The sequence below is a fragment of the Photinus pyralis genome, unplaced genomic scaffold (assembly GCF_008802855.1).
Source record: "Photinus pyralis isolate 1611_PpyrPB1 unplaced genomic scaffold, Ppyr1.3 Ppyr1.4_LG6, whole genome shotgun sequence".
NCBI lineage: Eukaryota > Metazoa > Arthropoda > Insecta > Coleoptera > Lampyridae > Photinus > Photinus pyralis.
Genome location: NW_022170663.1, coordinates 37,735,504 through 37,750,067, shown reverse-complemented (window position 1 = coordinate 37,750,067; position 14,564 = coordinate 37,735,504). Strand labels below are relative to the sequence as shown.

The 14,564-nt window shown below is 35.7% G+C and overlaps 1 protein-coding gene across 3 annotated transcripts; it reads left to right on the top strand.

Moving 5' to 3' along the window:
- Nucleotides 1-219: 219 nt before the first annotated feature.
- LOC116174372 (N-acetylgalactosamine kinase-like) lies at nt 220-12,130 on the top strand. 3 transcript variants are annotated; one of them, XR_004146098.1, is made up of 9 exons: nt 220-462; nt 6,508-6,675; nt 6,725-6,926; nt 10,303-10,411; nt 10,504-10,661; nt 10,710-10,965; nt 11,016-11,386; nt 11,440-11,640; nt 11,689-12,130. XR_004146098.1 is itself a non-coding variant. In XM_031492285.1 (7 exons), exons 1-7 carry the CDS (start codon nt 329-331, stop codon nt 11,372-11,374), a joined length of 1,386 nt encoding a protein of 461 aa, XP_031348145.1. In that variant the 5' UTR covers nt 220-328; the 3' UTR covers nt 11,375-11,418. The 3 variants fall into 3 exon arrangements, 2 of the variants coding, with proteins under 2 accessions (XP_031348145.1, XP_031348146.1); XM_031492285.1 differs by lacking the exons at nt 11,440-11,640; nt 11,689-12,130 and having other exon boundaries at nt 11,016-11,418; XM_031492286.1 differs by lacking the exons at nt 220-462; nt 11,440-11,640; nt 11,689-12,130 and adding an exon at nt 6,177-6,307 and having other exon boundaries at nt 11,016-11,418.
- Nucleotides 12,131-14,564: the final 2,434 nt, after the last annotated feature.

Here is a 14,564-nt window from a genome sequence, read left to right as displayed (position 1 = left end):
ATGTACGAAAGAGTTGATAGTCTACAGGCTTTGAGAAAAATTCTATGGAAAATCTGACTCTAGCAGAAAGAACTATGACTATAAAAAAAAAGAGAAATGCCTGAACTAGCCAAAAATGAATTCAAAATGTGGCCAATGGCATCTATTGCTACTAAACCCAACTGCCACTTCGTTACAGGCACCGTTTCCCCCGCAAATTTAGCGCTTTCTTAAAAAAAACTTGATTAGATATCGGCTATCCTTCCACGTAGAAGTTTCGTCCGTTTGTTATAATTCAAAATTGGAAAGCTTAGTGATTGCTGATATTTTGTGACAAAAGTACAAAGTTATGGAGATCCAGGCTGACAATGGTTTCGTACCAATTTCAAGAATGAATCACACGAATCGATCCAAGCAGCTCCTAGAACGTTTTGCCGCAAAATTCCAGCAGGAACCTGCATTTTATGTTCGGGTGCCCGGAAGGTTAGTAACCTACACTATTTACATTTCAAGTTTTGTCACCAGCCAATGGATAATCAATTTTGCCACGAAATTCGGTTTTTGCCTTGAAATTTTTATTTTCCATTGTTTGTGTTAGGATTATCCTTGGTAGAGATAACAAGCAAATTATACATTTTTGTATTATTACGTTACGTATGTACAACGTACAGTTTATTTAGTATCACAATTGAATTTTTGGAAAAATATTCGGCATATTTGCAACTCGACCTTATAAAATTACACAGCGGTTTGGGATTCTTGACGCTTTTGCGCTAACAGGAGAGCAGCATCTTATAGAAGGTTCGACTGAGTTTCAATGTTGTAGTGGTTCTAACGTAAACAAATACCTACTAATAACAGTAAATAATTGTGTCGCATTACTTGTTTTAGTTGTATTACATTGCGTATAGCACATATATTTTAAAGAGCGAAATTCTGTAGGCGGGTTTTCGATTAAATTACATTAATCCTCTGGGAGTGCTGAAAGAAACCCTGAAATAGGAAGCAGAGAGTCTTGAGCTTTACCTTATTTTAAAAATCTTTCACTTCACAAACCGTGAACAGCTGAAAGTTTGTGGCCATAATTGTAAAATAATAAGTATTTTCTTGCTCAAGCTTTTTACATAATTTGCAAGTAAGATTTTCAAAAGCTTTTTTTTTATTGAATGCAGCTATCTAAATGCGACAGTCCCCACAAAATTCAAAAGCCTAAACAATTTTTGGAGTCCCCATCATCATCAATGGTACTCTGCACGCGCAAATGATTGGTGTCACCATTTTTCTATCAGCAGCTCTTCGCTTGATCATCCCATATTCTTCTCTTCCATACAACTCGCTGATCATTGTGATTCTTCTTCTTTCTCCCCTCCACACTTCCTTTCCAACACCTCTCCCAACAAAAAGTTCTTCCTAATCCAATTACTTTACGGCTATAGTGTTTAGCAGCTTTCTTTTCACCCTTATTCTCAATAGCACATCTTCATTCCTAGCTCTATCTAACCATTTGATATTCAAAGCGCTTTTCCATAATTAATCTTCCAGATTTCTCCCTCCCACCTAATGCCCACGTTTCATAGCCCGTATAAAAAGACACTCAATTTTACTAGCTATTTCTCGAGCTATTCCTATTGTTGTGTTTATTGCGGCCATGCTTTTCCATTCTTCCGTTACTGTAGTTCCAAGATACTTTCATTCCTTACGTGGACAATTATTAACGTTTCCGTTTTCTTGATTTCCATTAGTACTTTTCATTTATTTCATTATTTTCAAACGATATGTCATTGTAACATTGTCTGCCAAATAAGTGTCATATCGTCTGCAAATCGGACACACTTTAATTCGAGCTTTAATTGTTAAAAAACACAGATTTCCAACTACCACCCTCAATAGAATTTTCGCAGCAAGCACTAACAGGCTTATAGAACGGTGCTCTGCATTTCTATGCTCTCGCTCTCTTTGTACCAGTACAATCATTTCGTTTTTAAGAAGTGATCGTCCAGTCATTCATCCACATATAAATCATGATCCATTATTTAGTTGGCAATACAAAAAGAAATTTTATTTCATCCTATTGCCTGTTTTTTAAGTACTATTGTTGCTAAAAATGGTGCACAAGTAGCACCATAAGTTACTGTTTCTAAGACAAACGTTTATAACGGCTTGCAAGCATTGTGGTATTGAAACCTATACATTTTGGTAATATCTCTGGATAAAACCATTTTATGCGTTAGAAATCCAAAAAGTATTGCAATAAGGTTGTCCTGTACCCATTGTTGAATCTGTCTAATTCAAACATCGAAAACAACTCGAATTTTAGGACCATTAAGGTTTCCTGAAAACAGCGTGGTACATTAATAGTCCATTCAGTAGGGATTTTTGCCCTACAAAAGGTGGTGTGGTAGTCATTTTTTTAATATGTTGTGTTGGGTTCTGGGCCTTGAAACGAAAACCATGTTTTCTCAAAATAACTCCGCAGCGGTTGATCTTACGAAAAAAAGGTTCAAATAAAATGCAAGGAAGACATTTAACACCTTTTTGTTATACACTTTTTTTGTAAGTACTTCTAATATGTTCCGAGTTACAGCGGCGGAAATATGAACTCTTTTGCCCAAAGTTTGTGATTTTTTTTAGTGTTTCTCGATATTTATTACATGGTTATAACAATTTTTTAAAAAGTGGTCTTTTCCCAAGGCCGAAAACATGGTTTTTGTTTCAACCACCATTATCTCAATAGCATATTTAAAAAAAATCAACGACACCACTTTTTGTAGGTCAAAGGCCTGATTCGTATCCTACTGACTGGACTATAAGTAATATCCACACTGCTATTTTAAAAATGATGAATAAGGGTATGATGTACCTAAGTTTAAATATTCTTTCATAAAATGAACATAGGACTGTTTCCATTTTCCTCAATTTAAAAAACTTCTGAGAGATACTGTAAGATTACTTAATTGCTGCCCACTGCTGGTTATTTACCAGTAGGTAATCTCGTTACGTTAAAACATCTTTTTTAAATGATTTTCACAAAGGTTTTCCGTTTTCACACAAAAATAAAACTGAATTTATTATAATTCATGTTCAGAAAATTCCCAAAATTTAATTACCTTTGATGTCAAAGGACAATTCTCAGCAAAACTTGCTTACTTGTATTTTTTAAACATTAATAATTGCCATTTCTTTCTTCGATTTGTAATCTAGCTTTATACTAGAATTAAAAATTAAAGAAAAATCCTATTCTTCCTCTCTAACTTGATGCGCTGCTTTAGAATACTGTGAATGATTGTTCGATCTGGATCTAGTAAGGTGTCGACTTCCAGTCTTTCTCTTGATTGGAGATTAATGAGTCTGACCAAATAATGTGCTTGAACGATCAGGGAAATAAATAGAAAACTTGCATTCTGCGTTTTTAGAAGTTATTGGTTTTTGAATACCAGTATTAAACGTATCATAAACCAACTAATAGTAAAAAAACTGTTTAATGTAATATCGAGTGTAATATACAATGCATATACAATATTCACCGCTCACGTTTAATAAATAGAGTTGATAGGGGAATAATTGATAGGTACATGTATGAAGCTTTGATTATAAAATATAGACATATTCAAAAGCATGCACGTGAAATTAAATAATAAAGCTATTCATTGGCTTTGGACACAATATATTTCGTTTAATACAAATAAATGACAAACCTGATACAACACTTGTTTTATTAGGGAAAAATTTCCCTAGTATTGTGATTTTTTACCCCCTTCATTCCACTTCATCTTTAATTAATAGTAAGCGCGAATAGTGCCCTTGACATCACTGCTTTCCATTCCTTTCATATCTTGATGGAACCTTCTACCTTAAATAAATAAAGTAACCATCCTGTTTTCCTTTACCTTTACCAACTTTCCAACATCGAAAAATAATTATTAACGGAGAAATGTGAGTGGTATATTTTGTAAATTATATATAGATATTGCAAAACATACAGTCCTATGTGTATAAAAAATTACGACTAAATGCGTAAAAATGAGGGTCTAAATTTCCAAACCAAAATTTTGTAAGTAGAACTATTACGTTTCATTAAGTTGGTGAGGGATTGCTCTGATTCTTGAAGCACTAATCGTAGTAAAATGCTAAAAAAAACTACATCATCTTTTTCCTTATTTTTAAGGGTTTAAGACCATTTTCAGGTGTACTCAATGAAAGCCATTCTTTATTTTTTACGTCAACCTATGATCTAATTACCTACTATCTCAAAAATAGCTATTAGCTTAAGCCTAGGTCTTTGAAATTCTAAACTCTGGATTTTGGTACATACGTACCGTTAGATCATTAACGTCATAGATTTCCTATTGATAAATTCCCTCATTAAAATTTTCTGTCATCATCATGAATACTTTTTCTCTTTCCACTTTGTCAAGCGCTGCCCTTAACTCCTTGCAAACCGGCAAAACGGCTTTCCGCCCTTTTTTCCAATTCCTTTTCGACGAATCTGTGTAATACACATATGCGGTCGATCGTCCCCCTCCCTGAAGCCCATTTCTGTTCCCTCCACCATCCCCTTCTTTTCTTTTTTTATTCTTTCGTTCAGTATCATTGCACAGGTTCTAGTTATTATATCAATTCTCCTATAATTTTCCACACATTTTTTCGGCACATTACTCCTTCCTTCAACTCTTCGAGTAAACCCTTTCTTTCCTTACCTTGTTTACTAGATTGCTCATCCTTTTCTTGACCCTATCTGTGGCAAAAATGATGAGAACTCTGTAATTGGGCGCAAGCCTGTTGAGGGCCCAGAACAAGAGAGGGATAATAAATAAATGAATAAAATCGTTTTTTGTTCACATTTTCTTTTGTAATTTTTTATGTTTAAAATTCTCTAACCTCTCTTTTCTAATTATAATCTAACATTACCGGAGCGGGGTATACTCAGTTACCCCAGAGATAATTTTTGCGCTTAAACTTTTCTTTCGTGACTTTAAGGGCATTGTCCTTCCAGGTAATCCTTTTTACGTGAATTATATGTCATTTTAAGAAAATTGGCTTTAAGTTACCTAAACTAAATAAGGTTATAACCGTCGGGGTTGGTCGAATACCCAGAACGGAATTGGAAAATTCGAAACCGTTTCCGAGTTATTATGTACACAAGCGGACGGAGTATCATGTACACAGACGGACGGACAGAAAGTCCAAATGACCAAAATTTAATCAGTTAGTTCCATCGCCATTGTCTACTTATTACTGAAAACAGAATTTGAAAATTCGAGACCGTTCTCGAGTTATCATGTACAGAAGTGGGCAGAGTTATCATGTGCACAGACGGACGTGCGGACACAAATCCAAAATCATGAACTCGCTCTTTGTCTCTCGTTAATAAAATGTCAACATTTGTTTCAAAATCAAGGGACAAGGAAATCTTTTACTTGTTTATATGTATTATAAAGAACAAAGTGTCAGTTTTTGCAAGGGAATTAGTTTAAGCAGTGAAATTATTCATTGTATCACTAGTGGTATAATAGGGGTCATTATTCAATTGAAATCGTGTCTTAATAAATGGAATAATAAGGTCGTTACAATTGACTAGTAAATTGTTGTGCCATTTTCTGCCCTGGTTACTCTGAACGCTTACTTTATAGGTCTTTTCATGGTCTCATAGACATAGCCATCTTTGTCCAGGAGTGGACAGGAAGTCGCCGACAAGAAGAGGAAAATAGAAAATTGTGACGGTGTGGTGTATTTCGTTAAGCAGCTGTTTCGGTATTTTTGGAAATAAACTAAATATTGTAGAAGACAAATTACATTCTAACATTTTACTATAAAACTACTACTTTCTTTTCATCAAGTAAAACTTAGATGGTTATGAGAGGATAGTCCATTTTGAACTTCAAAACTTTGTAACTAGTAACCTGTGTTGTGAATATATTAATTATATAGGATAATGCTTTTCTATGAATATTTTAGAAAACTTCCTATATCTACGACCTACGTGAATTAGTTGTACAACTCAGTAGTGTTGCACAACAAATGACACACAGTGAATTTTTATTTCAATGCAAAAAAACGAAGTAGAATGATATGCAGCTGACCAAGAAATATCGTAACTTTTACAGATAGCAAATTTTATCAAACGCAAATACTGGCATTTTCCACGTTTATTGACCGATAAGAAAATTGAATTGCTTTCTAATTTAAAACCAGTATGTAAATACTATATTTTGCATCCTCATTATTCTAGTTGATTTTCGCAAACCTCAAATGGCATTCTTCTCATTATGTTGCTTGGGTAAAGTAGGCCTTTACTAAAATGTTTCCATTATCCACATTATTTGTGTGGGTAAGTACTGATATAGTAACGCAAGTGAAGAGGAACAAAGTGCACCAGTAATACGACTATTATTTGCATCAAACGCCAGCGTAGGAAGCCACAAATTTAAACTGATCGAACGCATAAGCTCTACTACATCAGCAAATCTCGGAAATAAATTCAGAGCGGAATTCGCCCTGGGAAACTCTAAAGCCCGATTTTTATTTTAGGGTCAACCTTATCGGGGAGCACATTGATTATTGTGGATACAGCGTGTGCCCAATGGCGTTAGAGCAAGATATTATGTTATCCGTGTCTATTGGGGATGGCGAGACGTTGAGGTTGACAAATGTAGATCCGTCGTATGAGGATTACGAGTGCGACCTTAGGAAGTTCGAGTAAGTTTGGCGTGAATGAGTGTTGATATTCCAAAGGGATGTGTTACAGAATTTCCATTGGGGATGAAGCGCCGAAGTGGTATCAGTACTTCTTATGCGGCGTAAGGGGCCTCTTAGATGTTTTACCAAAGGAAACCAGTATTAAAGGTTTTAATGTGGCGGTTAGCGGAATTATACCTCAAAGTGCCGGTCTCTCAAGTAGCAGTGCTTTAGTTAGCGCCGCGGCTTTGTCAACTTCCCACGTGCATAATGTAAGCAAATTTCCGCTCCATCCACTTTAAATAATTTACAAGAAAACCCGAAAGTAGAGGCCACTAATTGAGTTTTATTTCGCTTTTAGCACGATAAAGCGTTTTAAAATAGAATTTTATAGGCAAACATCAAGCTTTGCGTAACGCGAGTTGACGGTACATCGATTTAGAATTTAAGATGAAGCGACTATCCCTTCAGAGCTTTACGTTTTGTGTTCAAATATAAATTCAGGGTTGTTGACTATTTATGTATGTGTAAGATATTGGCTCGAAAAACTCGTTGAAGAAATTCGATATTGTTTTCGAGAATGTAAATTTCGCAATGAAATGGGATTGCGTCCATACATTTCGATCGTGACACCCCCCGAAATATTGCTCTTTCAATTTCGCCTCGGAAAAGATTTACGTTAACGGTTTTCTTAAGCGTCATTTATCATACGGCGTCGATAAATTTCATCGAACGTACAAGGGTAATAAAAACAAAATTCGAAAACCAACAAACCATTAAGTTGGATGATCCTGGGAACAATCGACAAGCTTTGTACAGATACTTTCTAGACGTTGTGAACAGAACTAATCAAGCAATTGTTACAGAAAACTGAACGAGGTTCTGTTATTAACGAACGTGTTTCTAGTTTTCTGATGAAGACTATGTGCGTGGTAACTAAATTAATTTATTCACAGTAAATTACCTCTTGCTTATTAACTTATAGTTCAAGACCTACTGACATGCATTGAGGAGTGGTTCTCTGTAACTGTGTCCAGGAATTCAACGTCCGAAAAAATAACGCAAGAGAAAATACAAGCTAGTAATTAATTTGAATTCGATGGCACGAAACTGGCCACTTAATAACTCCTCGGGCTAGCTCAGCAAATCACAGGACACGTGGATACCCACTTCCTTCAGGTCAGGAATCACTGGACTTACCTTCGGAGTTGATTTTGTGTTATTTGCTTCAACAAAAACTCTAAACCAAATAGATAGATATTTATTTTCGACAATTGGCAAAGACTTTTTCCAATATTTACTTATTTTCTTCATTTTGCATCGATCCCTACTGTGAAGTCCCACGTTGGGCACTATTTTCCACCGGTCTTACTGTAAAGCCCCTCTATTGGGTGACATTTTGCAACGGTTTTGTTTTTCTGCAAATAGTATGCTTCTCCCCTTTAGACTCAATATTCGTTTACTAATACAGGTTCACGAACCTTTCTTTTTTACCAAAATTCGACTACACCAAAATTTATCGGGAAAACACTTTTTCTTATTAATTTGGGAACGTAGAATCCAAATCAATTCGTACTTTTTCGATCAGACTTCTCAATCAAAGGTTGTAGACTAGAAACCAATTTCGAAAGAAAATTCAAAGGGCTGTAACTTTTGAACTAGTAGCCCAATCTTGGAATTGTTTGAAATTATGGATTCTACAGGCCACATTCTATAAGAAAATTTTTTCCGGGTCGATCAGAGACAATTTTTTTTTCGGGGCTCAAAAGAAGGCAGTGTATAACCTTCCTTTTTTACCAAAAATCGACTACACTAAAATTTCTCGGGAAAACACTTTTTCTTATTAATTTGGATGCGTATAATCCAAATCAATTCGTACTTTTTCGATCAGACTTCTCAATCAAAAGTTATAGACTAGAAACCAATTTCGAAAGAAAATTCAAAGGGCTGTAACTTTTGAACTAGTAGCCCAATCTTGGAATTGTTTGAAATTATGGATTCTACAGGCCACATTCTATAAGAAAATTTTTGTCGGTCTGAGACAATTTTTTTTCGGGGCTCAAAAAGGGCAGTGTATAAGTTTCCCCTATTAGAATTTGGGATTAAAGTTTACTTTGAAACGGCCATTTCATTTCTTACTCTAAATAACTTAATTGTTGTTGAAATTTAGCTTCGGCTGAATCAACTAAGTTCATTTACACCTTAATCAAATCTTTCTTACCGTAACAATTTATGTAATAACTAAACCCTTGAATACTAAATATACAACAGATCATCAATATTTATCTTTGGCAATGGATCTTATCGAGTAAATTTGAAAAAATTTTTTTTGACGGAAATACTCGTTTTGAAGCACCAGGTTTCCGACACAAACAAAACCTCTATGATGTACGTCCATCTGTCGGTATGTCTGTTTGTACTCAAATTTCCGGCTAATCGGCTGAACCGACTGGAACCAAATTTGGTACTTACATTCTTAGGTATAAAAGACGGAGACTCGGAGGGAGCCGAGAAGTGTTTGGACAAAACACTCATTCGCAGGTCACTGTCATATGAGTTTGAGAGTTAAAAATGTTAGTGAAACACAGAAATAAAAGGTGGATTAGAATGGTATAACTAAAATATTGACCAAAATAGGTATACTTTAATAGCTATTTGTGTATTAAGAGCGCAAAATGATATATTGTCGATTGAAAGAGACAGTTGACGCGCGACGAAGGAGCGCGGCAATCTCTTGAAATCGACAATCAATTTGCGCTCGAATTACACACAAGGTTTTTTCTACAATCGAGCAGTTCACATATTTCCAAAAATTTAAATTTTTCACTCAAATCATTTTAATCTTATGCCCAAATGAAAGATGTCATTTACTCGTTGTCATTGGATACTCTGAGCAATGCATATTTGATTTATAGTTAATAATTGGGAGAGCGAGCGTTTTTTCTATTTTGTCGCTTATAAGCGACAAAGTGACATTCCTCGAAAAAGATGACGTTTGCGTTGTCAAATACGAGCGCAAATGCCTACTTTGGATATCGATTGTAGAAAAAAGCGTTTATTTAAGCGTAATTGTAATAAATTAATATTTGCTCAGAATGGAGAATAGAACGATGTAACAAACAAGGAAAGCAAACAACATATAAAAAAGATTACACAAAACTGAATTTAATGTGAATGTAAAAGTAAATGTCTCTCTCGAAACGGTAAATCTTTCTTGAGGGAGATTATTCCAAGGGACCAGTTTTTCAGTCACTCATTTTCTGGGGGTTACCATTATCCAGAATACTCCGGAAGTTGCCGAATGTCTGAATAAAACAGAATTTTGAAGTTGAACTTAGTTTTTTTCTAGTCACCCACAAGTTAAATGGTTATAACCTTTATATTTACCTTGTAAGCGAAATAGTTAAACAAAAATTATAGCGCGCGTTGTTTCGAACAGATTGTTTCAATTGCCCGATTCGGCAGAAGTGTTTGAGCTACAAAACTATATATACGGATACAGAGCAATTTATTTACAAACGTAGGGGAATTAAAACTTCATCATGTTGGAGTAATATTTGCTTCGCAATTTCCGTTCCGTCACAAAGAAAAGTTGTACATAATGTCAACAATTGATAATCGAAAAAGTTTTATACGAAATGTTTTCAGTTCAACATCTCCAAGAAGGAACTTGCTAATTTATGCGCGAGGTGTGAGCGGTACATTGGTACACAAGGCGGCGGTATGGATCAAGCGATTGCCTTTTTGGCAAACGAGGGTATGTGTAATTTAGCGTTATTGCGTTCTGGCAATATTCCGAGCTTGTGTAAGCAGAGAATAAGAACTGTATTTGTTCGAAATCCGTTTCAGGATGTGCGAAATTGATCGACTTCACCCCGTTGAGATGTAAAGATGTTTCTTTGCCCCCTGGAGCCGTGTTCGTGATAGCCCACAGCCTAACACGTTTAAACAAAGCAGCCACGGCGGATTTTAACTGTCGGGTTGTTGAGTGCCGCCTAGCAGCTCAGGTAATTTCTCCCTAAAGATTTTACTAAGCTTCACCATTTACATTTAAGCTTATTGCCAAGCATCAGGGTATCGATTGGTTCACCGTAAAGACGCTCTCAGATCTGCAGTCTGGTTTAAAGGGCAGTTTGCATACGATGATTGCTTTGGTAAAAAAGATACTGCACGAAAGCCCGTATACTAAAGAGGAAATTGTGGACGAATTAAAAACAACGAGCGCAGTTTTGGACCAAACCTCGCTCACCCCAAACACTAAACACATCGAAAGCTTCAAGTTACATCAGCGAGCTTTACACGTTTTTGAAGGTAAAATTCTGTACCTATATGATAAAATAACATTTGTGTTTTTGTTACAGAAGCGCTTCGGGTACAAAAGTTTCACGAAGCTTGTAATAACTTTTCATCCGAAGGAGCACTAGAAACCTTAGGTAAACTGATGTCCGAAAGTCACAGCAGCCTGAGGGATCTGTACGAATGCAGCCATCCCCAACTGGACACGCTCGTTGAAATATCCCAAAATTTCTCATTAGGAGCACGACTAACAGGAGCGGGTTGGGGCGGTTGTGCCGTTGCTCTGGTGACCGCCGAAAACGTTTCCAATTACATCGACGTGTTGAAAACAAAATTCTACAGCCAGATAGGCATAGACAATAACCTCGATGGATTAGTTTTCGCAACTAAACCGAATGCGGGAGCACACATCTACGTAATCTAAAAAAAACCCTTTGTGAGGATTAAATAAAATGTTCATAATGCGTTCACGAGTAAATTGAATTATAGGGGGACTTTTAAAATAACCGCTGGGAAAATATGAACTGACGTAGGTTGATGTCGCGGATTATGTGGTTTTATTTGAAACTTTTCAAATATAATAACGTTAGAGTTTAACTTTTGCGGGGACAAATAATGAAATTGGACAGTGCAGGCTGGTTATTTATTCAAACCGAAAACTTGTCGTTTTTAATGTCGACTGAAGTTAAAGTAATCTTTCTGTTAAATTTCGTGGAAAATTTAAATTGAGATTTTCAGATAGACCGAAATTTATTCGACGGAAGGTTTCATTAGAAGTAATGCCAGTCTGAAAATAATTAAGTGCGCCATCTAGCAAAAAAAGTGGATGCGAATTGTGAAAGAATGCCGGAAAGCGAAATTAATCGGTTATGTCGAGTTGTCTCCTGGGAACAGTAATCTTAAAAAAGTTTGCGAGATTTATTGTTAAAGAAGACAGTTCGGTACACCACAAGAGTATATAAATCATTCTTCACATATGCTGTGGACATGGAGGAGGATAATTTGAAGGTTTACGCCCACGTTGGTACTATTCCAAAATTATGTTTTGTATTCCATAACTTTTATATTTTATAAATTGCTCTCTATGTGTGACAGGCACCGTAACTTAAATTGTTCCTTTATATAATTATTTCACACGCACCCTATTATGTATATTCATAATTTATTAACTCACTGGAAATATTAAATTGGCACTTTGCGGATTTCAAGTTGAATATTCGTCAAAATGCACGAAACATTTGATTAAAAAAACAATATCGCAAATAATTAGCCAATTGGGATGAAAATAATACTGTTGAGTGACGAATTAATTCTAAAGGACCGGCATCAGACACAAAACATGATAGGTAAGTGAGGTGACCACATCATTTTCCAAATATTGCGATTATGGTTATGGGGCTTTGGTGCAAACGAAAAAATGAAGCTCGTGAAGGCCAGTAAACATAAAGATGCAAAACTGGCTGCATGGTAAATGTGATGGAGCTAACTTAAGGCTGCATACATAAATAGTAGCTTATTTGGTTCTGTACATAGAGGTCGAAAATAATTGATTTTTTTAATTGGCCCATTTTGGCGTTACCTGATTTGGATCTGAGTTTTTTTAATTTTGCACCTAAAGGGGTGCTATCAGTCTTTTTTTGAATTGATCATACATCTATTCAGGCATTCAGGAATTTCGTGTGACAATTATCTTGCAATTTATGCGGTGTTTTGTGCGACAATATGAATTCCCTGAAGTTAGAGCATGGCAGCAGGCAGCGTCATAAAGTTTCCGATAAAAGAAGGGCGTTAGCCGAAAACGATTCGAGAAAGAATGGTTGCCGTCGCATTATGTGCTAAAATTTTGGGTTAAACAGTTTCGAGGGGGACAGGAATTCATTGAAGATTATCATAAAGGTGGCCGACCAAGAACTGCAACAAACGATGAAGTGGTGGCCAAATTGTCGTGTCAAGGTCTGCACTATCTGTACTGACATTGGTTTAGTGTGTTAACCATAATTCATGGCCATTTGGACATGAGCACGGTATCATCAGCGCGGTTGAACCCTGAACAAAAGTTGTGCAGATTGCAAATTTTGCAATGCTATTTGGCAGCTTTGGAAAAGGATGCTGACTATTTGGCACGAATTTTGACTGGTTCTGAGACTTGGGTGCACCATTGGGACCTAGAATCAAAGTTGGAATCCAGACAATAGATCCACAAAGACTCTGGTCCTTTAAAAAGGGCTGTTGATAACTTTTTTGAGACAAGGACCATGGCCACGTTTTGATTAACTAGGTATTCTAGAAATTCAAAAAAATATATTCGAATTTCTTTACCAGGCACATCTTATTCACAGGGAAATCCTCATTTACTAATTTAATCGAACATAAAGTTGGCATTTAACCAAAATCAAATCCCTGTTAACGGATTGTTAGCCAAAAGGATTGTTTTGTGGAATGAAGATCTTAAATAACGAAATTGCAACGACTGGTACCTTTTTAAGGAGTACAAAAAAATTCCTTTTAATTAACATAATATAAACATTCTACTTTTTATTCCATCTTCGTAAATAGAAAATGCACCAATGTTAATTTTACACAAAACAATAAAGAAAATTTACGATACCTCTTCTTAACGAATTTTCCCTGGATTTGTTGATTTCTACGAAACTGCAAGCTCCTTGTGTATAGATATTGTCTCTGTATTTTTTTATATGTTTTCAGTGAAATCCATTGCGTTTTTTTTCCCAGTGATTTCTTTTTAATCACGTCCCCTGCGTTATAATGTTATTTACGGCTTTACGTCCAAATTATTGACGCTAAACTCCCTGAAAAGTCACAATGCTATAAAAATTTAACTACGCCAAAGACACTTAGTAATTTTAATCCGAAACTGCAAACTTAACACGTATTGAATTTATTATATTTAAATTGCACTTATAATTTAAACCCCCTGTAGACTTTTTAGCGCATTTTCCAACAAGAAAGTGATATCCATTGTCCGCACTTTGTCCGTCTGTTCGTCTGTACCACTAATTTTCCTCCAGTTTAAGCTTTTTCGTTAGGGTTTCTTTCTTTTGCGGTGTATTTATAATCATGTACACCCCTAGCAAAATTTAACTTTCATCTCTACAACAACATAAAGTATTCAACACCATTAGTAAACTACTGTTACAAAGTGGACAATCTCCATACTCCTCTACAGATTTTTGGAACTTTAAACCAAGGAAAATTCGCATCAAAAGCATTCATATACGTGTGAAGTTGGAATAGATACTACAGGCCTGCTTCCGGTGTTAATTATATGCTGGTAAATGCGCTCACTAACATAACCTTTCGATATCGAAACCTTCACGTCAGATCAAAAAGAATAATAGATCAACGAACTGCCCGCTTTTTATCACTTGAAGGTGAAACTCTTTAGACTCTCGTTTTCTCACAGAGCACTATTCCAAATTAGCTGAGTTGCAAAAGTAGCCAAAGAAAGATATTTACAGAGTGTAATTCAAAACAAGACCCACAGACTTCCTGGCTTGACTTACGATTAAAGGCAATTAACAGAACAAAAAAATGTGAGAAATGAGATACATCACATTCGTTCCAATCATCAAAACAAACTTGAAAGTACCATG

Coding starts and splice junctions, on each gene's coding strand:
- LOC116174372 (XM_031492285.1), top strand. CDS start 329: ATGGAGATCCAGGCTGACAATGGTTTCGTACCAATTTCAAGAATGAAT. Junction 10,412..10,503: donor TGCCTTTTTGGCAAACGAGG/GTATGTGTAATT, acceptor AATCCGTTTCAG/GATGTGCGAAATTGATCGAC. Junction 10,966..11,015: donor AGCTTTACACGTTTTTGAAG/GTAAAATTCTGT, acceptor TTTTTGTTACAG/AAGCGCTTCGGGTACAAAAG.